The sequence below is a fragment of the Lissotriton helveticus genome, chromosome 1_1 (genome assembly GCF_964261635.1).
Source record: "Lissotriton helveticus chromosome 1_1, aLisHel1.1, whole genome shotgun sequence".
NCBI lineage: Eukaryota > Metazoa > Chordata > Amphibia > Caudata > Salamandridae > Lissotriton > Lissotriton helveticus.
In genome coordinates, this window is record NC_136057.1 from 1,817,289,254 (window position 1) to 1,817,316,492 (window position 27,239).

General features: G+C 46.3%; 1 protein-coding gene across 4 annotated transcripts in view; it reads right to left on the reverse strand.

The window, feature by feature from the left end:
- The window catches only part of CAMSAP2 (calmodulin regulated spectrin associated protein family member 2), a 563,571-nt gene extending 546,704 nt beyond the window's left edge, over nucleotides 1–16,867 (reverse strand). For all 4 annotated transcript variants that reach the window (XM_078640959.1, XM_078640956.1, XM_078640954.1 and 1 more), the window contains exon 1: nucleotides 15,552–16,867. In XM_078640959.1, coding sequence (XP_078497085.1) covers nucleotides 15,552–15,690 — 139 coding nt within the window. In that variant the 5' untranslated portion in view covers nucleotides 15,691–16,867. The remainder of the gene's footprint in view (nucleotides 1–15,551) is intronic.
- Nucleotides 16,868–27,239: the final 10,372 nt, after the last annotated feature.

Consider the following 27,239-nt stretch of genomic DNA (forward strand, 5'->3'; position numbering starts at 1 on the left):
CCCTAACTAAACATCAGGCCCTCTTTCTTAAGAAGATGAGTCCTCCTTCTCTGACAAGGGACAAGGGCTCCTCTGCGTTTCACTCGTAACTTCCTTGGAGGCGGGGTTCAGAAGTACATCTGGCAATGCACCTCTCTGAATTTTTAGGTCCGGAGTTAGACCTTTTGAATGTACTAATCTATATATATATAAAAACGAATGTATGCCTGTCTATTTGTCCTTTATGCATTACTACACCATTCATCCGATCGCCATGAAACTTTGGGAAGTTGTTGAGTACACTCCCGCGAAGGTTTCTGGCATACATTTTTTTAAATATCGGCCCCCCAGGGCCCTCATAATCTTTCAAATACTGATGTATCCACCAGACAGAAAAACAACAAATCGTGTATCCACAAGCACTCGAATAAATAAATAGAATTAAAACACCATTCATCCGATCGCCAGGAAACTTTGGGAAGTTGTTGAGTACACTCCCGCGAAGGTTTCTGCCATATCATTTTTTAAAATATCGGCCCCCCCAGGGCCCTCATAATCTTTCGAATACTGATGTACGCACAAGACGGAAAAACAAAAAATCGTGTATCCACAAGCACTTGAATAAATAAATAGAATTAAAACAGCATTCATCCGATCCCCAGTAAACTTTGGGAAGTTGTTGAGTACACTCCCGCGAAGGTTTCTGGCTCACTTTTGTTTTAAATATCGGCCCCCCCAGGGCCCTCATAATCTTTCGAATACTGATGTACGCACAAGACGGAAAAACAAAAAATCGTGTATCCACAAGCACTCGAATAAATAAATAGAATTAAAACAGCATTCATCCGATTGCCAGGAAACTTTGGGAAGTTGTTGAGTACAATCCCGCGAAGGTTTCTGGCATAATTTTTTTCTAAATATCGGCCCGACAGGGCCCTCAAAATCTTTCGAATACTGATGTACGCACCAGACGGAAAAACAAAAAATCGTGTATCCACAACACTCGAATAAATAAATAGAATTAAAACGACACTTTGAAATGTTTTCCATATTAAAATGAATACGTTTCAATAAAAATGACACAATGTAAATTGAATTTTATCATAACGAGTTTCCTTGAATTTCCTTTCTTCGGAGATCGCAGCAACGCGCGACGGGTAAGCTAGTATAATATATCTAATATGCCTACTTATAGTGGCTTTCAGCCAGCCCTCTTCATCCATTGGTCTGTTGTTGTCATTCACATTTCTGTTCTGCCCAATACAGCATACAGCATTGGGCTATGGGCCAACCCACTTCAGCTACTGGCGAACTTCCCTGTGAGTGACACTATTCTGCTCTTTCACAAGGAGCACATCCACCGTCAAAGTAGTTCCCTTCAGTGTTAGGGACTCCTAGGGGAATATGTGTTTTTTGAGACCAAAACAATGTTTTGCTTTTAGACAGTCTTTTATATTGGTGAGTATTCGGCAAATCCAACATCTAAAATGTTTTACAAAACTCCTGGCAATGCAAAAGAATCAATGATGAAGCCAAAAGCCTGGCAACCAATGCCAGACCAGTAGGCTTTGCCAATGCATGCTGACTACTGTGATCTAGAGAAAAAACTGCAAAAATGACATACAAAGCAGAAACGTTTGTCTCCGGGCACTCATATATGAAGAAAGCTTTCATTAGGACACTAAATGGCCTGCTTTTACTTTTGTGACTCACAAGAGTGTGCTGTGTACATCGTCCTCCCCTGAAAAATGTGCTAGAAGTTGAGGATATCTGGATTCACAACCTCAGCGATTCTTAGGCCAGTACGGTCATTGCCATCAATGAACGAGGTACAATTGTCATGCAGAGAGTAGCAAAAAGGAATATTGGGAATTTTCTATGAAGTGAAACGTATCCTAACACTAGTCAAAAAAGAGGATGACAGTAAATTGGTCTCTCTGCTGCCATGTTTTTTATTCCATGGCTACAATGTGAAAAGTGCCAAATACAATTTTGGATGAACAATTATGTGTTATAACACTTCAATGCCTATATTTTATAAAAGATACATATAGCAATCTGTGTGGCTTCCTCTCTCATTAGACTATTTTGTAACCAGGTGACGCAGAGGGACATCAAACCAACGGAGAGACCACAAGTTTGCTAACAGGGATCCACAAGGATCTCTGTCTTTCTTCCCACCTCCCATGACAGTGTATGCACCCCATGATAGTCCCAGCAACTGGAAAAGAATATAATCAGCAGCTGGAGCCTGGCAACTTCCCTTCTCCATCTTTTGTTAAGGATAAATCCCTTGGCCAGAAGGAGGAAAAGGGAGTTAGGAAGTAGGAGCACCTCCCCTCTGCATCTCTCTGCCTAAAAACGACACTGCCTCACCTATCCGAGAAACATGTCTGTAGACCAGGATGGAAATGAGTAAGGGGGTGAAGAGGAGAACGGTCCCCTGAACTCAGCAAGTGTTTGCGCAGTGTGGTCAGGGGTCACATAGCAGAGATAGTCATTGGTGTAATGTCTGCTCAGGATATAATGATTATAGACCTGATAACCGCTGCAGGCGAGCAATTACAAATACGAAGTACCTAATATGTATTTAATGTTTATGGGTACAGTACCTGCTGAGTAGGGTGTAAAGGGCTGGTACCTTGTGCCAGGGTAAGTGCCTTCATGTTTACAGGCACAATACCAATTGTCAGGCTATTGGTTGTTGGTACGCTGTACCCTCTTGATCTAATGATTCTAGACTTTTTACCTGTTGGAAGGCTAATGTTACATTCACACTACTTTGTGTTCGGTAAATATACCAAAGGCATAAAATATGCTGTGTGCCTAAGCTCACAGGGTTTGCTTTCGGGCTACTGGTAACGGGCATAGTACATGCAAGGCCGCTTAAAGTCCTTTTCGCGGTATACGAGAATACAGGCAATATTTACTTCTCAATATCGGGACTGCTGTACCTCATTGTATTGTATAGTAGTTTAGCATTTGCATAGTGCTCCCTACTCCTGACGAGGCCACACAGAGTTCTGATTTGCTTTGGTGCCCTGGGACCCTTGCAGAGCACTTGGTTGTTAGAGTGCTGGACATATTTTGGCCTATTTTGGAGGTGCTGAGTGACGCGTGTGAGGATTAAAGAGGTTTCAAACATGGTGCAGCAAATGTTTTAAGGCTGTTGCAGAGTGTGTGAGAATCACCCACAGCCATGCATACTCATGTGTTACAATGATGTCTCTCTGCAACTAGAGTCGTTGCACGCCTCTTCACGCCTTGCTGAAATCGATAGCAATAACACACAGGTTATTCTGAAACTTTGACATGGAATAGGTATGTGCGGGACTGGACAAAAGTGTGGAAAGTTAGAAAGTAATGCTCAAAGTGCCTTACGCCAGATATCGTTTTGATATTGGTATAGTGTCTGTCACCTCACCCAAAATATGACGCAAAGCACAAAATATTTTACTACCGTTTGCACAGACAAATGATATAGTGTAGACCATTTATTCTCAATTTTCCGGATCCCTGTCAACCTTTACAACACAGTCATCACATCGCACTACATTTACAACGCAGTCATTACATCGCAACATCTTTTACAACGCATGTCACTACAACGCAGGCATTACATCGCATGTCATTACAACGCATACCATTACAACGCATAGTACCTCTACACTATCCAACACTTACCCTACTGTTGCACCCCCTGGAGTTAGAATAGTACGTTTTACCCCTACACTATGCAACACTTACCCTACTGTTGCACCCCCCTGGAGTTAGAATAGTAATTTTTACCTCTACACTATGTAAATGTAGTGCTCATATAGCGCACGTAACACCCCCGAAGGGGTCTCAAGGCGCTGTACACATACCGCTGTGGAACCCTTCCTGGCCTTTCGCTGTGAAGTGCCCACTCCTGGGCACCCCTAAGGTGAAGCCAGGCATCCTAGCGCTGTTGGGGCCATTGTGGAGATTAAGCAAGCTATTGCCCAGAGTTGCAGAGTGGGACCCATGCTTAGAATAGGCACCGAGTCGAGAATAATCAGGTCCGGGGAAATTGAGCCCAATACCCGCCGAGGTGGGAATTGAACCCTGGTCCGGGCCAGACCTCTGCATCAGGGTCTGCCGCTCTAACCATTGAGCCCCACTTCTCCACTATCAAACACTTACCTTAAATGGAATGTAATGGTATGCGTTGTAATGGTATGCGTTGTAAAGGTATAATGGGATGTAATGGAATGCGTTGTAAATGTAGTTTTAAAAAATGTGTTGTAATGGTATGCGATGTAAATCTATGCGTTGTAAGGGATGTTGCGGTGTAAAAACTGCGTTGTAAATGTATGCGTTGTAACGTCATACATTCCCACTTGGGATTTTTTTTCAAATAATACCTCTAAATGGGAATCATTTACATAGCCGGTTGTGGACCTGCGAAACTTGCATGCATTCAGCTATTGTCACCCAAAGCTGATCTCCTCTCTATATTGCTATCTCTTATCCTTCTGTCCTCCAAGGTAACAACTGATATTTACATGCTCTTAAGTGTCGTCTAAAGTAGTATATAACAGAACATGTTACTCCATGTGTGTTACAGGTGCCTGCGTGGAAGTCTTAAAGATTTCACTCAGGGCTGCCTCTACTCAAAGCAGAAGGGGTTGCCTTTGATGTCGTGGAAGGACACTTGGCTGCATCTGAACAGGTTCCCTAACTTCCTCATACTAAAAGACAACATATGCGCCATCTTGGTTGTATGCGTGTCCCACACAGTTTTGTAAAAACGCAATCATATATGTTGATTTACTTTTATCCGACCCCATGTAAAACAGACGTACATCAGCCGTCAATCCGAAGTATGGGATCTAGCAACTATGAGAGGAAGGTGGACTGATTCAACGGAAAAGTAAGAGCACTTCCAGAATTCATATGTCATGGTTTCGTTTAACAGCATCTTTGTCCCTCATCAAAAAGAGTGTAATAAAAAGCAACTGGAAATACTCGGATTACAGTGACATTCAGTCAAGAGCAATAGCCACAAGAGGGGGGCGAAATATGACAGACAGAGCCCGCACTACAACAATGCATTGCTAGCCAAGCACCTAGGGGTAACAGTCAAGGAGTTCAGGGAGCTCGTGGGAGCAGGAAATATTGCCTCTCTGTCAAAACCTTAAAAAGTCCTGCAATCCTGAATCAATGATGGAAGTTGTCTCTGCGCAAAAAGGATTTCAGAAATTACCCAAGTAGGATGGAAGAAAAATCTTAAATAGAATCATTGCCTGCTAGAGGGCTTTGAGAGTTTGGTCACAATTTAGAATCTGGCAGATGTGGGATTTCCAAAAAAAGGCAACAGGTGTCTCGTACACCCTATTTGGAGTATACAGATGTGTACATACTGTTATAAGGGTGGAAGGAACATCGGTCTCTTTTTGGCAGATGTCCCTCACCACCCTAACTAAACATCAGGCCCTCTTTCTTAAGAAGATGAGTCCTCCTTCTCTGACAAGGGACAAGGGCTCCTCTGCGTTTCACTCGTAACTTCCTTGGAGGCGGGGTTCAGAAGTACATCTGGCAATGCACCTCTCTGAATTTTTAGGTCCGGAGTTAGACCTTTTGAATGTACTTATCTATATATATATAAAAACGAATGTATGCCTGTCTATTTGTCCTTTATGCATTACTACACCATTCATCCGATCGCCATGAAACTTTGGGAAGTTGTTGAGTACACTCCCGCGAAGGTTTCTGGCATACATTTTTTTTAAATATCGGCCCCCCAGGGCCCTCATAATCTTTCAAATACTGATGTATCTACCAGACAGAAAAACAACAAATCGTGTATCCACAAGCACTCGAATAAATAAATAGAATTAAAACACCATTCATCCGATCGCCAGGAAACTTTGGGAAGTTGTTGAGTACACTCCCGCGAAGGTTTCTGCCATATCATTTTTTTAAATATCGGCCCCCCCAGGGCCCTCATAATCTTTCGAATACTGATGTACGCACAAGACGGAAAAACAAAAAATCGTGTATCCACAAGCACTCAAATAAATAAATAGAATTAAAACACCATTAATCCGATCGCCAGGAAACTTTGGGAAATTGTTGAGTACACGCCCGCGAAGGTTTCTGGCATATAATTTTTTTAAATATCGGCCCCCAGGGCCCTCATAATCTTTCGAATACTGATGTATGCACCAGACGGGAAAAAAAACCGTGTATCCACAAGCACTCGAATAAATAAATAGAATTAAAATGACACTTTGAAATGTTTTCCATATTAAAATGAATAAGTTTCAATAAAAATGACACAATGTAAATTGAATGTTATCATGACGAGTTTACTTGAATTTCCTTTCTTCTGAGATCGCAGCAACGCGTGACGGGTAAGCTAGTCTATATATATAAAAACAAATGTATGTCTGTCTGTCTGTCTCTTTGTCCTTTATGCATTACTACATCATTCATCCGATCGCCATGAAACTTTGGGAAGTTGTTGAGTACACTCCCGCGAAGGTTGCTGCCATAAAACATTTTTAAATATCGCCCCCCCAGGGCCCTAATAATCTTTTGAATACTGATGTACGCACCAGACGTAAAAACAACAAATTGTGTATCCACAAGCACTCGAATAAATAAATAGAATTATAACACCATTCATCTGTTCGCCAAGAAACTTTGGGAAGTTGTTGAGTACACTCCCTCGAAGGTTTCAGGCATAGCATTTTTTTTAAATATTGGCCCCCCCAGGGCCCTCATAATCTTTCGAATACTGATGTACGCACAAGACGGAAAAACAAAAAATCGTGTATCCACAAGCACTCGAATAAATAAATAGAATTAAAACAGCATTCATCCGATCCCCAGGAAACTTTGGGAAGTTGTTGAGTACACTCCCGCGAAGGTTTCTGGCTCACATTTGTTTTAAATATCGGCCCCCCAGGGCCCTCATAATCTTTCGAATACTGATGTACGCACAAAACGGAAAAACAAAAAATCGTGTATCCACAAGCACTCGAATAAATAAATAGAATTAAAACAGCATTCATCCGATTGCCAGGAAACTTTGGGAAGTTGTTGAGTACACTCCCGCGAAGGTTTCTGGCATAACTTTTTTTTAAATATCGGCCCGACAGGGCCCTCAAAATCTTTCGAATACTGATGTACGCACCAGACGGAAAAACAAAAAATCGTGTATCCACAACACTTGAATAAATAAATAGAATTAAAACGACACTTTGAAATGTTTTCCATATTAAAATGAATACGTTTCAATAAAAATGACACAATGTAAATTGAATTTTATCATAACGAGTTTCCTTGAATTTCCTTTCTTCGGAGATCGCAGCAACGCGCGACGGGTAAGCTAGTATAATATATATAATATGCCTACTTATAGTGGCTTTCAGCCAGCCCTCTTCATCCATTGGTCTGTTGTTGTCATTCACATTTCTGTTCTGCCCAATACAGCATACAGCATTGGGCTATGGGCCAACCCACTTCAGCTACTGGCGAACTTCCCTGTGAGTGACACTATTCTGCTCTTTCACAAGGAGCACATCCACCGTCAAAGTAGTTCCCTTCAGTGTTAGGGACTCCTAGGGGAATATGTGTTTTTTGAGACCAAAACAATGTTTTGCTTTTAGATAGTCTTTTATATTGGTGAGTATTCGGCAAATCCAACATCTAAAATGTTTTACAAAACTCCTGGCAATGCAAAAGAATCAATGATGAAGCCAAAAGCCTGGCAACCAATGCCAGACCAGTAGGCTTTGCCAATGCATGCTGACTACTGTGATCTAGAGAAAAAACTGCAAAAATGACATACAAAGCAGAAACGTTTGTCTCCGGGCACTCATATATGAAGAAAGCTTTCATTAGGACACTAAATGGCCTGCTTTTACTTTTGTGACTCACAAGAGTGTGCTGTGTACATCGTCCTCCCCTGAAAAATGTGCTAGAAGTTGAGGATATCTGGATTCACAACCTCAGCGATTCTTAGGCCAGTACGGTCATTGCCATCAATGAACGAGGTACAATTGTCATGCAGAGAGTAGCAAAAAGGAATATTGGGAGTTTTCTATGAAGTGAAACGTATCCTAACACTAGTCAAAAAAGAGGATGACAGTAAATTGGTCTCTCTGCTGCCATGTTTTTTATTCCATGGCTACAATGTGAAAAGTGCCAAATACAATTTTGGATGAACAATTATGTGTTATAACACTTCAATGCCTATATTTTATAAAAGATACATATAGCAATCTGTGTGGCTTCCTCTCTCATTAGACTATTTTGTAACCAGGTGACGCAGAGGGACATCAAACCAACGGAGAGACCACAAGTTTGCTAACAGGGATCCACAAGGATCTCTGTCTTTCTTCCCACCTCCCATGACAGTGTATGCACCCCATGATAGTCCCAGCAACTGGAAAAGAATATAATCAGCAGCTGGAGCCTGGCAACTTCCCTTCTCCATCTTTTGTTAAGGATAAATCCCTTGGCCAGAAGGAGGAAAAGGGAGTTAGGAAGTAGGAGCACCTCCCCTCTGCATCTCTCTGCCTAAAAACGACACTGCCTCACCTATCCGAGAAACATGTCTGTAGACCAGGATGGAAATGAGTAAGGGGGTGAAGAGGAGAACGGTCCCCTGAACTCAGCAAGTGTTTGCGCAGTGTGGTCAGGGGTCACATAGCAGAGATAGTCATTGGTGTAATGTCTGCTCAGGATATAATGATTATAGACCTGATAACCGCTGCAGGCGAGCAATTACAAATACGAAGTACCTAATATGTATTTAATGTTTATGGGTACAGTACCTGCTGAGTAGGGTGTAAAGGGCTGGTACCTTGTGCCAGGGTAAGTGCCTTCATGTTTACAGGCACAATACCAATTGTCAGGCTATTGGTTGTTGGTACGCTGTACCCTCTTGATCTAATGATTCTAGACTTTTTACCTGTTGGAAGGCTAATGTTACATTCACACTACTTTGTGTTCGGTAAATATACCAAAGGCATAAAATATGCTGTGTGCCTAAGCTCACAGGGTTTGCTTTCGGGCTACTGGTAACGGGCATAGTACATGCAAGGCCGCTTAAAGTCCTTTTCGCGGTATACGAGAATACAGGCAATATTTACTTCTCAATATCGGGACTGCTGTACCTCATTGTATTGTATAGTAGTTTAGCATTTGCATAGTGCTCCCTACTCCTGACGAGGCCACACAGAGTTCTGATTTGCTTTGGTGCCCTGGGACCCTTGCAGAGCACTTGGTTGTTAGAGTGCTGGACATATTTTGGCCTATTTTGGAGGTGCTGAGTGACGCGTGTGAGGATTAAAGAGGTTTCAAACATGGTGCAGCAAATGTTTCTCCTCATAAGCTAAGGCTGTTGCAGAGTGTGTGAGAATCACCCACAGCCATGCATACTCATGTGTTACAATGATGTCTCTCTGCAACTAGAGTCGTTGTACGCCTCTTCACGCCTTGCTGAAATCGATAGCAATAACACACAGGTTATTCTGAAACTTTGACATGGAATAGGTATGTGCGGGACTGGACAAAAGTGTGGAAAGTTAGAAAGTAATGCTCAAAGTGCCTTACGCCAGATATCGTTTTGATATTGGTATAGTGTCTGTCACCTCACCCAAAATATGACGCAAAGCACAAAATATTTTACTACCGTTTGCACAGACAAATGATATAGTGTAGACCATTTATTCTCAATTTTCCGGATCCCTGTCAACCTTTACAACACAGTCATCACATCGCACTACATTTACAACGCAGTCATTACATCGCAACATCTTTTACAACGCATGTCACTACAACGCAGGCATTACATCGCATGTCATTACAACGCATACCATTACAACGCATAGTACCTCTACACTATCCAACACTTACCCTACTGTTGCACCCCCTGGAGTTAGAATAGTACGTTTTACCCCTACACTATGCAACACTTACCCTACTGTTGCACCCCCTGGAGTTAGAATAGTAATTTTTACCTCTACACTATGTAAATGTAGTGCTTATATAGCGCACGTAACACCCCCGAAGGGGCCTCAAGGCGCTGTACACATACCGCTGTGGAACCCTTCCTGGCCTTTCCCTGTGAAGTGCCCACTCCTGGGCACCCCTAAGGTGAAGCCAGGCATCCTAGCGCTGTTGGGGCCATTGTGGAGATTAAGCAAGCTATTGCCCAGAGTTGCAGAGTGGGACCCATGCTTAGAATAGGCACCGAGTCGAGAATTATCAGGTCCGGGGAAATTGAGCCCAAGACCCGCCGAGGTGGGAATTGAACCCTGGTCCGGGCCAGACCTCTGCATCAGGGTCTGCCGCTCTAACCATTGAGCCCCACTTCTCCACTATCAAACACTTACCTTAAATGGAATGTAATGGTATGCGTTGTAATGGTATGCGTTGTAAAGGTATAATGGGATGTAATGGAATGCGTTGTAAATGTAGTTTTAAAAAATGTGTTGTAATGGTATGCGATGTAAATCTATGCGTTGTAAGGGATGTTGCGGTGTAAAAACTGCGTTGTAAATGTATGCGTTGTAACGTCATACATTCCCACTTGGGATTTTTTTTTCAAATAATACCTCTAAATGGGAATAATTTACATAGCCGGTTGTGGACCTGCGAAACTTGCATGGATTCAGCTATTGTCACCCAAAGCTGAACTCCTCTCTATATTGCTATCTCTTATCCTTCTGTCTTCCAAAGCGTGGCAAAATATGAAATCAGATTGCTTCACAAAATATGGAAACCACCTCTGTCATGGATCTTAACACAAAAAAAAGTCCAGGCATATATCCTTGTGGTTCTCTCAAACATCTCCCTATCTCATCTGGAAATGAAGGCTGCAATAGGATTCTTCATTAAAGCACTATTTACAGCCTAGCGGTAAGATTTGCTTAAAGCCGCTTAATTAATGGAAGGCGCAGACAGATCAGCCCTGCACTTACTCATCAGATCACGCTTTTCTTTTCTTGAGTTTGAGGCATTCGTGCAAGTGAAAACCTGTAGGTCCACACCTATTTGTGTCCCTCCAGCAAACATTTCCAGTGGAGTTTAGGTCTGCAGTCAAATGCCACGAACACCAGGTAGTAACCATACAAATGTAACGCCCACATTTTCTGTAGAATAAAACAAGCCTCTAAGGAGCGGGTAAGTCGTTGGATCCCTCGAAGCAAGTTGTTGCAGGAACTTTCTGCCCCGTCAGCACATTCCTCTCGCTTGAAGGATTGCATTAATGGTTAGCCCCGGGCGAAAAAATACAGACATTTATTTGAAGGCGAAATCGCTAAATGGCACATAAGCACCACGTGAAAACTGCTCACAAAACATAAACTGTTAGAAGGTTACCTCATTTGCTTCTATTTCAACACCTTGTAATAAGGTTTACTATTTTAGTGAGTTAAAATATTTCAACCATGTTTGCTAGTTTGACTGTAATCATGTCAAGCACTTTTTGTTATTCTCCTTTCCTTAAAAACAAGGGCGACAAAAACAGATGCACTGCACATTTCCTGCACATTCTGATGCACGCAACATTTCCAGCACAGTTTGATGCACGCACATTTCATGCACAGTTTGATGCATAGTGCATTTCATGCAGTTTGATGCCCGCCACATTTCCTGCACAGTTTGTTGCATAGCACATTTCCTGCACAGTTTGATGCACAGCATTTTTCCTGCAGTTTGATGCACAGCATATTTCCTGCACAGTTTGATGCATAGCACATTTCCTGCACAGTTTGATGCACAGCATATTTCCTGCACAGTTTGATGCACAGCACATTTCCTGCACAGTTTGATGCATAGCACATTTCCTGCACAGTTTGATGCATAGCATATTTCCTGCACAGTTTGATGCATAGCACATTTCCTGCACAGTTTGATGCACAGCATATTTCCTGCACAGTTTGATGCACAGCACATTTCTTGCACAGTTTGATGCACAGCATATTTCCTGCACAATATGACTGTTCTAGAGGGACCAACTGTACCCAGTGTAAATGTAGGCTCTGTATCAGATGGGTAACTGTAATAAAAAGGTAAGACTGCTGAGCCTCTGGTTTCAGAGTGAGATCAGAGCACGAGATTAGGACGCCCTCAAAGTCAGTGCGAGAAGAGGGGAGACACTGCACAGGAGCCACTAAAACCAGATGAGAGACAGACACTGCACAGAGGCATATAAAATAGAAAGAGAGAAAGAAGCCACTGAGGTGGGGGGGGCGGGGGGGCAGGAAGGGCAAAAGGAACAGATTGCACATGAGCCAGTAAGAGCAGAAAGAACATCTATACAGAGAGAGCAGAAATAATGTCTCTACAGCAGCCAGTGAGAGCAGAAAGAACGTCTCTTTATTAGCCAGTAGGAGCAGAAAGAACGTCTCTACAGGTGCCAGTGGGAGCAGATAGAACGTTTCTAAAGGAGCCAGTGAGAGCAGAAAGAATGTCTCTACGGCAGACAGTGAGAGCAGAAAAAGAGTTTCTACAGGAACCAGTGAGGGCAGAAAAAGAGTTTCTACAGGAGCCAGAACATCTCTCCAGTAAGAGCAGAGGGGGGATACTGCATGTGAAGCTGGGGGATAGGCTGTGTAGAAACCAGCGAAAACAGATAGACTGGAAGAGACTGCCCAGGAGCAGGCGAGGGGGCACAAAGGGAATAGACTTTACAGGAGCCAGCAAGAACAAAACTGAGGTAAGAGGCTGCCCACGAGCAAGTGAAAATAGAGAAAGGTGTGAGAGAACTTAGGAGCCAGTGGGAATACAACAGAAAGAAGAGACTACACCGAAATCAGTGAGAGTAGATGGGAGAGACTGCACAGGAGCCAGTGAGAGTGAAGAAAATGGAACAGACTATATAGGAGCTATTGAGAGGAGGGGCGTGACTGCACAGGAGCCATAGAGCACAGTCACGCAGCACAGATAAGATACTGTGAGAAGAGAGAGTCAAAGGGAATAAATAGAGTGCAGATGAGTTGGGAAGAACAGAGGAGTGCAATGAGGGGCCGGAGAGAGCAGATGGAAAAGGCTGCATAGGAGTCAGGGAGATCAAAGCAGAGGCGAGAGCAGTGTCACGTTAAGGCTTTTGGTGGTTCATGTTAAGCATCTTGGGGGCCCTGGACAAGACACATTTTGGACGCCCCTGTATGGAACAAATTTAAATTGTATTATCCATTTCCTGCTAATTCAGGCTGGCTTGATGTCAAACAATACTGAATTACATGTTAAACTTTAACACAGTCACAAAAATACAATTGAAATATGTTTTGCCCGAGGGCCTAAAAAAATTAAATTGACACTAATTAGAGAGGGAAAGGTAAGATAGAGGTTTAGAGGGAGAAATAAAAAAACAAAAGTTTAATAAAGATAAAGTTCGCTTTCCCAGGGGGGGGCTTGGAAGGGGAAGCATGGGCAATTGCCCTCTTTGCCCACGTCTTAAAACGTCTCTGTGCGAAAGACTTACAGGAGCCGGAAAGGTAGAGGAGTTTTTGCACAGTCTCCAGGAAGAACCGGAGAGACCGCGCACGGACTTTTGAGGGCAGAGGGGAGAGACTGCACAGAAGCTAGAAAGAGCAGGGTCGTGTGCACAGAAGCCAGCAGGAGCCTCTCCGGCCCATGCCCGCCGCTGCAGAGCAGGGAGTCCCAGCCCCGTCTATTTCCGAGTTCCTGAGCGTGAATCACGGCTGACATCACAGGAAATCTCCCAACGCAGCATTCCCGCCCTCCCGCTCCTGTCACAGGCAGGCAGCCCTGCGCCGGAGCCGAACTGAAGCCACTCACAGGCTGAAGGCGACGCACTGCCAGCATAAACCTCTGCCATGCTAACTGCGGCACCCCTCCGGGCAACGGGGGGCTTCTACGTCAACGAGGGGGGCTTCTACTTCACCGAGGGGCGGCCTGCTTTTGTGCTAGATATCAGCGTGAAGCACAAGGCCCGTGAAGTAAACTGAGGGTTAACTGGATATCGTCCCCAAACACTGTGACAGGAAGTCAACACATGGCTTAATACTGAAAAGGCTGCATGCTGGTGGTGATATAACATTCCGTCGATGCTGCGGAATGCTAATGGTTCTCTTCCTCTTCCTTACATTACAACAGTAAACATTGATTTTAATTCTGCCTCTTCTATAACTACGTATGTATTGCCTTGCATTTTAATATCACGTTGGTGACACAAGGGACGTTAACTTTACCCTTTTCACTCCTCGTGTAGTGACAACAATGCTCAGAGGCGTGAGTGGCATTTGATTCACCTATAATAACGCCTCTGCCAATAAACATCATCTTACAATAATGCAATAAGACGCTATTGGCTGTGGCCACCACGCGTGCAGCGGGAAGGCCAGGTTTCATCATCAGTGGTGCACAGACCAATCGCTTGTGATACGACACTGGCCTGCAGGAATAAATTATGAATGAAGCTCTGAAGTGGTACTTGGACTCCTTCATTAGCAAAGTACTGGGGCCTCGAGTTTAATTAACAACACGTGGGGAAATGCATACCTTAAGATCGATGCTTACAATACAAATTAGAGGACGCTCTAAAACTCTAAATGGGGTTTTATTTTGCTATCATCATGACACAGTCTATATGTTACTACTGACCTGAAATCCAAGCGAGGTGCTACTATATTTTACCGATGTCAATTTGGATTGTAAATGACCATATCAAACAAATCTGTTTTAAAGCATTATTTAGGCATGATTTCACTATTACCGGTACTAGGAATCAATTGCATTGTATCCAATTAATATAAATGTCCAACAGGAAGGGGTCTTTTCCTAGCATGATAACAAAACTCCTAGGTGAAGTTCCGACGTAGTTACACGAAGGACAGAGATATGACTTGACTGTGTAAATGATTTGCACTCAGACTTAATCTATGTATCAAAAAAATTAAATGAACATTCTAAAAATATGGCATGCTGTGGCCTTGTGCGAGAGCATCGGTCACCCTTGAGTAATTTCGATGTAGGTCAATATATTTAGTAGGACACTGGCACTGGTGATATCCACTTCCAATATGCTTCATTCGGGCCCACATTTTGCTGGCTCAAACTGGATAATCTACAGTAAATTATTATCAGAGCTAACATTAACAATGATGATATAAACTTCTGAAATATGCTACATAAACCAAATGTGTTATTTCTTTTTCTATAGAATTGCAGCTGAAAGTCTATATGCTATTGGTAGCAGACCCACAAGACAATCATGCTAAGGATACAGCATATCATTGATGCTATAAGGAACAGCATTGATCCCTCAGGGTTTCAGCCATTTCAGATTTTCAAGGGCAGCAGCCAAGCACCACTGTAAATCATTTGCATTTAGATTCATTGCATGTACATTTATCTCAAGTGGTTATCCTAAAGATCTGGCAGGGCTCGTGCACGCCTACAGTGGAATCCCACTAGGACAACATTGACGTCAGATCATAATGCTGTCACCAAACATAAATGGTGTACCAGGTGCAGGCCTCTATTAGCGGGGGCGTGCCTCACAACCAATAGTAAAATCTCACACCTTGTAAAAGAGAAAGCAGAGAGCGACGGGAGGCGCCACCTACCTGTGCCAAAAGCCTTGGCCAGCAGCCAGGCCAGATTGCAGGCGATTTTTGCCCTGGCGAAGTCATAGTGGTCGAAAGGTTTGATGGCGGGCACGATGAAGGTTTTCCTCAGCTCCTTGCTCTCTGCAGCATCGCCCATCGTGAGCCCCCGTTACATGGTTCCCACCATGAGAGAGAAAAAAAAACACTGCTCCCCCTTCACGGAAAAAAAGAACACAAACCCCAGGCGATAAATTCAGCGTGCCCAGCTCAATGTCACCGCGCGCTGCATGCCCCTGCGGAGGAAGGCTGGCTGCCCTTTTGTGTTCTGTTCATTTCAGAGGCAGCTGCTTGTGTGTTTCCCCCTCTCCTGCCGGGATCCACTCCCCATGCTTGGGCTCTGCCTCCGGTCCGGTACAGATATGGCCAGCAGCTGGAGGGGTAGCAGTTTATCTGAGAGAGGAGGCCCGCCCTGGCAGAACCCCAGGGGTAGGGATGCTGGCACTGCTGAAAGGATGCTCAGAAAGCGGTAGAGGAGGCTGGCTCCTGCCCTGACGCGGGTGATACGGATGCTGGCACTGATACTGTAGTGGGTACCGGGGCACCACTGGTGCAGGTACCGAGTGTTGCTGCTGACGGGGGTGAACGCAGCTCCTGATCCTTTTAATGATACAGATTACACTCCTGCTGTTTATCTCGGTACTGGCACATTTCCTGGTCCTAATACTGCTTGATCTGCGGGTACTGATCCATGTACTGATATGTGTCCTGGTTCCAGTCCAGATACTGGTGATGGCACTGACTCTGCTCGTAGGTACTGGTTCCAGTACTGATACTGTTTTGGCGCCGGTCCATACATAGGTCCTGTTCTTGTCGTTGGTCCTGGTCGCGGTACCGATCCTGATGATGGTACTGATGCTGGTACTGGTACTGTTTTTGAAGGGTGAAGCTCTAGTTGATGTTATAGTTGCTGCTGGAGGGCTGTACTGGCTGCAGTACTGACACGGGCGCTGCTGGCAGATAGTACTGGCGCCGCTGGCAGTGCTGCTGTGCCCCGGCCTTTGCCGCTGGAGCCGCTGCTTTTCCTGCGGGAGCCTCAGTCCTGTTATTCCGCCCCCTCCCTGCAGGCGGTGGGCTGGGTGGTGGCAAGCTCACCCGCTAGATTGGGAGGGCGTCACCCCGCGGTAGCCCACCTCCACCGGCCGCCATTTGTCCGTCCCCGGTGAGGTTGCCCGGTCTCCCACCGCCTCCCCCCGGAGCAGCCGCTGCGGTTTTCCAGCTGCCGCACTGAAGGCCCGTCAGAGCCGGAGTGCGTGGGGCGCATGCGCGGTGATCCCGGCTCTGTCTGCTGCGATGGGCGGGGCTATCCCTTTATGCCAGACAGGCACAGGCAGCAGCCCTGTGCAGAAGGGGAGCCCTGGAGAATATCGCCACTGTGTGAAAAGATCCATCGGGAAGCAGCGCCGGACTCGGAGACCAGCACTAACCACGATCAAGGAAACCACAGGAAAAGCAGTACTGATCAGAGGTGTGCGTTAAGTGTAGCACTATCTGTGCGTGTGTGTCCCTCAGTTAAACAGCATTCCTAGCCTCCAAGGAGTCACGGAAAAGCAGTATTCTCAAGTGCATCACAGTGGAAATGAGTGTACAGAAGATAGTTGACACCTTGAAGTCGTGTAGTAAAGCCACTATTCAGGAGTAAGCAGGTACAACTCCTCACGGTAGAAGATCCACTCCAACTGAGGTCTTCCTACTATTCTAGAATCCCACTATGTAGTATGCTTCCAGTTACTATGTCACTGGAAGCATCATAGCTGGGATGTCACATCTTCCCTCTTTACATTTAACAAGTAATACAAGGCAATACTATAAAAAGAATACAATGTGTCAACAAAAAGAACAAGCATTTACAATGCAATAGGTCTCGCATTAGGAAAGTTTGAGCTATTGGTATTGTAAATTACAATTTTTTTATTTATTGTATTGTATTGTAATTGCATTTATATATTGTTATGTGTTGGTTTTGAAAATAGCGAAATTAATAGCTTTGTCATTTACAATGCCAATAGTTATAACTTTCGCAAATGTGACACCTATAGCATTTGTAATGCAATGTGTTGTATTTACGTGAGTTACATGTATTGATATTACAAATATCAATGTTTTTTTTAATAATTAATACTTATTGTAATTTATAATGGCAATAGCTTAAACTTTTGTAAATAACTGTTGTGAAGATTATGTTCAGTGTATTTTATTGTGCCGAAAATCCAAAAACAGAAGTGAAATATTAACATTTTATTGTGACATTTGAAATAAAGCTTGAAACATTGAGAGAACATATTTGAACCAGTTGTTGTTGATGCTGTGGTGGCGCTGAGTGATGTTGTGGTGGCGACGAGTGGGGGCTAATGTGTGAGGGTGCAGTGTGTGAGGGTGCAGTGTGAGAGGGGGCAGTGTAATGAGTGTGTGAGGGTGCGAGGTGTGTGAGGGTGTGGGTGTGATTGTGCAGTGTGTGTGCCCTAAAGTAGTGTGAGTGAGCAATGTGTGAGGGGGCAGTGTGTGAGGGGGCCGTGTGTGAGGGGTGTGATTGTGCGGTGTGTGTGTGCCCTAAAGTAGTGTGAGTGAGCAATGTGAGTGCGCAATGTGTGAGTGCGTGGTGTGTGAGGGGTCAGTGTGTGAGGGGTCAGTGTGTGAGGGGGCAGTGTGTGAGGGCACAGTGTAATGAGAGAGTGTGAGGTTGCGAGGTGTGTGAGAGTGCGGGGTGTGTGGGTGCAGTGTGTGTGGCCTAAAGTAGTGAGTGCGCAATGTGTGAGGGGGCAGTGTGTGTGAGGGTGCAGTATGTGTGGGCTACATTACTGTGAGTGAGCAATGTGTGAGTGCGCAGTCACCAATACTGTGAAAAGCATATGCACTACCGAGGGTTAAGGAGGAGCGACTGCCGGAATGTGTCTTTGTTAATTAATTAACGTGGGTCGCAAGCTTAGTGCACAAGGTGAAAGTACTCACGATGTACAGTAGCGGTAAGAAAAGCAATTTTTTTTTTCTATAGAATGTAGTTAGCTGCTGCTTTTGTGGGCCACATGATTAATGCACAAAGTGAAAGGTTTCGCGATGTGTGGTACGATACAAAACCAGGCTAGAGTCATGCATGGGGAGTCCCAAGTCGTTGCGCCAGCTGAGCTCGCCTAAACCTAAATCAAAGAAGTAAGTGCTCGTGTGACAGGCATCTCAGCTACTGGAAACAAAAAATGTGCTTTACGATGCACGAGGTCATTTATTTATTTTTATGTATTGAATTACACAGTACAACTTTGAAATAACAATATTAACTGTTCTGCAGACCACAGATTAACCTGCACTGAAGGTACCCGTCAGCTGCCAAGTTTCCTAGGTCCACGCGAGCCTATTTAGGGCAGTCCGGGCGTTTTTCTTACAATCTGGTTCTCAGAGTCGTATTTAACCCAGCATAAAACCAATGCTACAAGTTCTAGAATTCTGATGAAAAATCCCAGGTGTGGCCTGCCTCGCTAATTAACTATAGCACTGTGCACGGCGCCCGCTCCAGGGACATGTGTTTGTTTATTCACATTCGTAGTGTACAGAGCAGAGCGGTACTGGTTTTGTGGGGGCTACAGCTAGAGGGATAGGCAGTAAAGATGAACACGGCTAATTTATTGTTTCGGGGCTTTACATAGCGCTTGAGTGCCTGAGTTGAATCACTTTGAGGCTCTGAAAACATACAGACATGAATAAGTTAAGCCATTCTCGGACCATAGGCCTGACTAGTGAACGTTGTGCATCAAAGGGTAGTGTCCTGGGGGGTGATGCTCTCTGTTCCCTTAAGCCCTCGCAGTGACTTCGGAAACTCCTGGAGAATCGTATATTTACTACAGAGGCGGGAGTCGCACAGGTCAGAAGTTTTGATTAAAGGGGCGTTGTAATCGCAGAACGGCAAAGCTGTTATAGCCAGTTTAATGCCTCGGGACACTGAAAGTCGCCTTGTCTTCTAATGTGCTTCATCAGCCTGCTACAAATTAACAAGGACTAAAAAAGATCAGCCTCGGCCGGTGCGGTCGGGTCCGGTCCCGGGTTACCGTGTCCCCCAACAGCAATAACAACAAGCACACACGTACCTGTTTTTCAGCTTATCGCGCTAAGCCATCATCTGATGCACATGATTAATGTGCTGCCAAAATCCAAGATCTACTGCGTATGTTGTCCTGGAGGCATGCAGCTGGGGGAGGGGGACGACAATGAGGGAAGAAGGGTGACTGTATATTAAATACAAGTCCCGCGGCGACCCGGAAGCTCTTGGCCGGCCGGCCAATCCGGTCGCGGCCGGCCAATCCGGTCGCGGCCGACCGGAAGTCCCGCCTCCCGAGGTCCGCGAGCTGCCGGCGCATGGAGCGCCCTGCCTGTCCGAATCAGCCCGGGTCCCCAGGAGGGGGCCGGGGAGAAGGAGGAGTGTTGCGCCTGTTGCGGGGCTCCTCGGACCTGAGGGAGCCCCGATTGTGAAGAGGAGACGAGATGCTCCGTGAGGCGCGGAGCGCGAGAGGAGCCCGCCGGAAGAGCGCAGTCGGTGAGTGGGGCCCAGGGCTGAAGTGAAGTGCGTGCGTGCCTGTGTGTATGCCTGGGAGGGGTGGGGGAGTGTGTGCGCGCGTGTGTGCGTGTGGGAATGTGTGTGCGCATGCGTGACTGTGTGATTGAGAGAGAATGCGAGGTAGGGGATAGTGTGCCTGTATGTGTGCCTGTATGTGTGTCGTATGCCTGCGTGTGCATGCGCGCGCCTGTGTGTGTGTGTGTGCGTGCATGCAGAGGGGTGGGGGCTGCCTGTGTGTGTGTGTGAGCAAGGGATTTGATTTGCGCATGCGCAGCTACCAGACGCTCGCTCCCGAGGTGAAATCTGACCTCGTCAAAGCGCGCGTCTGGTAGCTGTCCACTCTCCTGAATACGGGCCACATTAGGTCTGTAGCAGACTCTCAATGCTCACGCATTGAGAGTAGTCTGCTCGACCTAAAAAGAAGTAAGGTTAAACATAAGGAAATAGTAACACTTAGTAAAAATTAGGCGAGTAAGATGCACCCAATGAAATGTACACACACAATAAGATGTACACATAAAATACCAATGTCACTGTTTCTTTCTTTTGTATTTTTTGTTTACATGACGTAACTTCTATATTTTACTGGTATGTGCACTGGTCTCCCAGTGCGTGTGACTTTAATACCACTACAAGAGGGTTGTTCAGCAGATTGTGCTCTTTTAGCAATAGTATTTCCATTGCAAGTATCTGAATGATGAGAATGATCCTTCCCTAAATCCGTTACCTCATCCCACAACCAATTCATGGGAGATGGTCTCTTCTTTATGTGACACTCTGTATCTATACAATCTTTCCTACATTTAGCCATCCGGCTGTGGGGCCAAATTTTATTGTCACTCAGCTTTTCAGATTTCGAATAAGTGTCCGAAACTTGCAAAGGTGTGGATAATTTGCTCTCTCCTTTTCTTACCTTTGTACCAAGTTTTATTTTGACCCAGTCTCCAACCTGCAAATCAGCTTCCTTGGTGCAATGTTTCTTGTCAAAGTTAGCTATGTAGGATTCATGTATCTTGCATAAATTTGAACTCACAGCAGCAGGTGACCATTTGCCACACACTCTCTTACAGTTCCATGCTATATTGTACTTCATGAATGGCTCTCTACCCCTTATAACCCTAAAGGGACTGAAGCTAGTACAAGTGGGAGTGATTCTACACGCCCATATAATACTAAATAATTATTTCTCCCATTTTCTTCCAGCACTAAGAGATGCTTGTATGCTTCCCATAATCACTCTGTTGAAGCGCTCAACTATGCAGTTTCCAGCAGGGTGGTAAACAGGAGTCTTCCTTTCACTAATACCATTCCTTTTAAGAAACTTTAAAAAAACATCTGATGTAAATTGTGGACCATTATCACTGAGGATGCTTTTAGGTATTCCTTCTCGTAAGAATACATTTTCTAAACATCTTATGACTACTTTGGAGTCATGTTTCTCAGTAATTTGAATTTCAGGCCACTTCGAGTAGTTATAAATGACGACAAAGATATGCTTCATATTAACATTATTGTCCTCAATAGGACTCAGCCAAGGGGGCGTGGCTGAGCGCGCAATGGTGGACGACGTGCCTGGGTAGAGCTCCGTGAGAGGCTCCCCTACCACAGGCCATTTCTCCGTAAATACTGTCCGCTTTTCCCGCTAACTAGCAGCGAGTCAATATTACACATCCTACTAACACCTGACGAAGTTTGGGATTGTTGGCTCCCGAGGAACTGCTCCGGTGGCCTGCGAGCGACTCCGCTCGGTGTGGTGCAACACTCGAGGTCGGGGATCCGCCTGACTGCTTGGGCCTCGCGCAGGGAGACGGCGACGCGCACCGGAGCTCTACATAGGATTCGGAGGAGTGGATGAGCGGAGGACCTCCGGCGGCAAGACGGATTCACCCCTGCCCGTTGTGCGGCGGTAGGGGGGGTGCTGGAGTCGCGGGGCTCACTGCCGCCGGGACTACTTTCATCTCTGGCCTGCTGCGGAGGACCTGGCGGAGGACCTCACCTGTCTGCCGGAGACCGCGCACGATCTTCCCTACACTCTGCTACCTGGTAACTCTACGCAGGGCCCTTGCATGCAAACGTTCCTGCCCGGCGCCTGCGCCCACGGGGACCTGGGAGAAGCACTCGGTCACCCTGCTGCTTCCGCACTGAGGGGGATCGGCGGGGGTCTGTGGCGCCTTGACAGTGCTCCTGTTTAACGCTGCAATCACCGACCAACTGCGCCTCTTTACCCCCAGGCGCTTGCCTGTGAGACAACGTGGATGGTGGTGAGTTGCACCTGGCGGCTCCCCCCCCCCCCCCCGGCTGTAGCTCGAGAGCGGCTACCACCTGAACACTGGCGCGGAGGTGGACGCCATTAAGGGACTGTTGAGGGGATCCTGATTGCTGCCTCGCTCCACACTGGCCCTGAGCGTTGCTGGGGCCCTGCTTGGCCTGCGGTGCCCTTCGTCCCCCCCTGCTCTGGATTGGGGTACTATTGCTGCGTCTTAGGACTGTCCTACTATGCACCCCCTCACACTGTGCTTCCTGCCGAGCCACTGATACACTGTGCGGGGGTGAGCAACTGAGACACGCGAGGGGACTGACACCCACCCTTGACTCGGAGAGACTTGCGAGGGCACACGACCCTGTTCCTGACTGCTACCGCCCTCGTGGTCAAACGGATTGGGCATTTGAGAGGTGGAGCCCCCTCCATGCACAAAGATAGTGGCGCATTCACCTGGCACTTGCACTCTTCCACGGTGCCATTCCGCAGCGGCCACTGCTACTCCTGTGGCCCTTAAGGCAGTGCAGTCGCTGGTGATTCCTTCCCCTTGAGACCATACGCCGCTCTCTCCTGCTGAGTGCTGAACCCAGACGTTTCTCCACACGCACTTATTCCAGTTGACTGGTTCCACGGGGCGACATCTTCCATGTCTACTGGACCCAAAACGAGAGCCGTGGCCAGTGGCGTACAGGTGCGAGGCAAGACGATGAAGCCATCTGAACAGGATCACACAGCCTCCAAGCTGGACACCATGCTGGCGGCTATGGAGCGCTTGGAGGAGTCGCTGCAGCTGACCTGCACCTCGCTGGAAACCAAAATTGACAGTGTGGCCATAGATTTGACCCACCTCCGCGCTGACCATAAGAAGCTTACTGAACGCACGACTACCCTGGAGTCCGCGATGACGGACCTGACGCCTAAGGTAACTCAGCAAGATGCACATGTCCGCGACCTTCTCAATAGAGTGGAGTTCTTTGAGGACCGTGCGGAGGCCGCGGAAGGGCGTGCCCGAAGGAACAATATTCGCATCGTGGGTCTTCCGGAGCGTTGGGAACCTAGAGCGGCGCCCGAACACGTGGAACAGTGGCTGAGAACCATTCTCCCGGACGGTACCCTCTCACAGCACTTTGTCGTGGAACGTGCTCATCGCGTGCCGTCCCGACCCCCCCCCTGAAGGGTCCAACCCGAGGCCGCTATTGATCCGTGTACTGAACTATCGTGACCGCGACGCTATCCTCCGTGAAGTAAGGAAACTCACCGATGTCAGAGTTGAGAATGCGAAAATCATGTTCTTCCCAGATTACACGATACAGGTGCAGCGACAGCGACACTCATTCCTGGGAGTGAAGCAGCGCCTCCGTCGCCTGGCTCTCAAATATTCCCTTCTGTTTCCTGCTCGCCTACGAGTCGTGGCTCAGGACAAGACGCACTTTTTCAATACCCCAGAGGAGGTTGAGGCTTGGCTCGACTCGGGTGTTCGACACTGAACCTGGCGAGATGCCCCCGAGGATACGTCGCGATAGGGGTCCCCGACGACGACGACGCAGGAGACCATCGGTGACGACCTCGGCGCACACGGATACTGAAGTGGGTCCTACCCCTGAGCATCAACAGACTGAGCAGCAGGAGGCTCTCCGCATGGTTGCGGAAATCAGCGGATCGCTTCCGGGAAACCCTGCCCTGGAAGCCAGCCCCGAACATCAACCGAGTGATGATGAGTATTTATATGGACTGTCAGACTCCCAGGTGTCGGGAGATCTTCCTGACGTTACACCACAAACTGCTGATTTGCTGCACTGATCCCCCCCCCTTTTATTGTTTTTTTTCTTCCCCCCCACTGGTCGACCCCCGCGGCCTGGGGGATGCCATTTCTCCAGGGACTGACCCACGAGATACTGGTCGTACTGAAGTCCCCCTGGTGATGGTGCCCGGACTGGGGCTGCTTCCCGGGCACCTGCACGAGATCGCATGGACTACTGACACTCCTTGTCGGCGCCGTACAATGGCGCATTCTGGGACTACATGGCGAGACGGAGTACCTCCCCAGAGGTAAGTGCCTGTGTGCGCCCCGCCGGCTCCCACTGTCACCTCCACGGTGCCAAGCCCACTGGACCTTCCTCCACCATGTGTTGCTGAACACTATTGTTTGTGGGCATTGAAACACTAACTGCCTGTGTTGGGGAATCTGCATTCTCATCACAACAATGGAGAGAGGGAGGGAAATTAATAATGCTAGGCACTATGTGAGGCGGGAACTCCTGGTCCCCCAATTAATCTGAAAAAACAATAGAGGAGTAACCCCTCGTGGGTAGAGAGAGAAATAACTCTCTAATCATGAGCAATAGTGCTCTGGCTAGCACATTTTGCCCCAACCTGTTACTGGATAAAGCATATCCTTATAGAAGACCCCTCACTCACCAACCTGGTTGGTGACATGCTTCATCATCGGGGTCCCACCCCATAGGCCGAGTGCCTACAGGGTGTGCTGCGACACCTGATTACAGTGGAGCTGGTTTCGTTTTTATGTGTACAAGACTATCAAAATTGTGTATTAAAAAGGGCCAACACTACTCACTTCAAGATTTATTCTTGAGCGCTTGAACCCTTATTAAAAATAAAGTGTGGCACCTTTGCCTAATTAGGAAGGCTTCGGTGTCAGAAGTCGTGTTAAAATATATAAAAATAGCAAAAGTGTGCTATGTGAATGTGAATATACAAAATTAATGTTTAAAAAGGTCTACATGTTTCAACCCAAACATGGATTTCAAGGGTTTTCGTCAGGACCGTAGGTGATTTGAACTGGGTGGTCCGCCCGCGCTAAGGAGCGTCCTGCCCTAGTTCAATTAAGAGATCTTAAATAGGGATCTCGTGAAAAAAAGTGCGTTTGTTCAATTTTGAAAAAACCTGCAAAAACAGGGAAACAAAGAACAGGAGGGGTCACACACAGGGGTAGACAAAATAGATTGTATCACATATAACATAGACATTCAGGATTATTCGGACAATCATAATATCCACGTGTGGAATCATACCAGTATGTCACTTGAGTGGTTGTTAACATATCTATTGCGTGTGTGGCAACAGAACTGTAGTGAAAAAATGGCCGGGAAGTGCCTTTTGATTAAAGGGCAGGCGCCAAATGAGGGGTGTCGATATGATTTGGCGTCTGGGATACGTGGAAAAAAGGGGTCGGTAAATGGGAGAGTGACCTGTTAGCGTGCTGCGCTGTGAACGGCTGCCGAGACAACTGTGACTCGTCGTGAAAAGCCGTCTCAATGATATTGTAGTAGCTGGTTATTTGGTGCTTACGCTTGAAAGCGAGACTCTCGCTTCATGGGCACCAGCGTAACCAAGTAGACAGGATTCCGTCTCCTGTAAGTGAAAAACAAGTTTCCAGTGTCAGCGCTATTGATAAAGCGCATTTGACAATCGAGTTATCCCAAGACAGAGTAGTGAATACTACAAGCGATCGTTCCCGCTTAGCGGTCCCTCAAAGTGTACTTACTTGTCGCTTCTGTTCATCAGACCGATAAACCTACTTGGTTCTTGCTCGGCGTGCCCCGTGGAGTGTCTCCGGTGTCTGTTTGCCGGTAATGTGAACACTTCCTTGTTGGGCGTGGCCGGGTCACGTGTGGTGAGCACGTGGTAAGGTGTTGGCCAATCAGAATTTTTAGTGAACATTGTTGTAGGACTGGCCTGGGTAAAGCAATGTGTACATTGCTATGGTAACAGTGCAGTGATCACGAGCGGACAGCGCTCGAGTCTGCTGAGCCATGGTTCAGGTATATTTGTTATGGTTTTTCTAAGCACATATATGGGAGTCAAAGGCAATATTTACAATTGAGTGTTACACAGAGAATACTTTCAGGACACGGGAAAAAAACGCCCTTTATACGGGGACTTTGGTAAAACAAGATGATTATGTGAGAACTCTGTCTGGTGAGGTCTAGACTGATATATTCCCTTATGTCAGCACATTGTTCCACGGAATATTGTCGTTTAAACCGGTTTTGTGCGTGGAAAGTCGATAGACCCACCTCTGTTCCTTCTCATATAGGCGTTTGTCTAGGCTTGTGCCTGGTTGTACTTGTTCAATTATTGTCCATTTTATGTCATCTGCAGTGTGACCCTGCGACAAAAAATGTTCAGTAAGTTTTGTATTTGTCTTCTTGCACCTAATGGTGCTTCTGTGCTCTCCTATGCGGAGTTTTATTTTTCTACTGGTCATTCCTACATAGTGTAATTCGCATGGGCATGTCAGTCTGTAGATGACATTCTCGCTGTTGCAATTAGTCTGTCCTCTAATTGTCCATACTTTGTTTGGTTCCAACAGTAGTGTTTTTGTATTTGTTGTAAAAGGACAGACACTGCAACTTCCGCATTTGTAGTGACCAGTTACCTTGGGTAGACCCCATAGGTTAGTTTGTGTTTCTTTCTTGTGTTGTACTACAAGAGGTCTGGTGTTTACTACGGCATCCTTTATGCTTCGCGCTCTTCTGAAGGAGAATAGCGGTTTGTTCCATCTTAGGTTTCCTGTATTCAGAATATTCCAGTGTTTTTTTACTATTCTTGACACATCATTGGATATAGTGTTATATGTAGTCACACATGTTAAAGGGATCTCTTCCGAGGTCCTTTCCTTTGGTTCCAAAAGCGCTGCGCGAGGCTGATTTCGGGCTCGCTTCTGGCTCTTCTGGAGGATTCTGTTTGGGTAACCACGGTTTTGGAGTTTCTGAGAAAGATCTTTGGCTTGACTCTTGTAGTCATCCAGTTCGCTACAGTTCCTACGGATCCTCAGGTATTGCCCGTATGGTAGGTTTTCACGTAGGGGTCTGGGGTGGAAGCT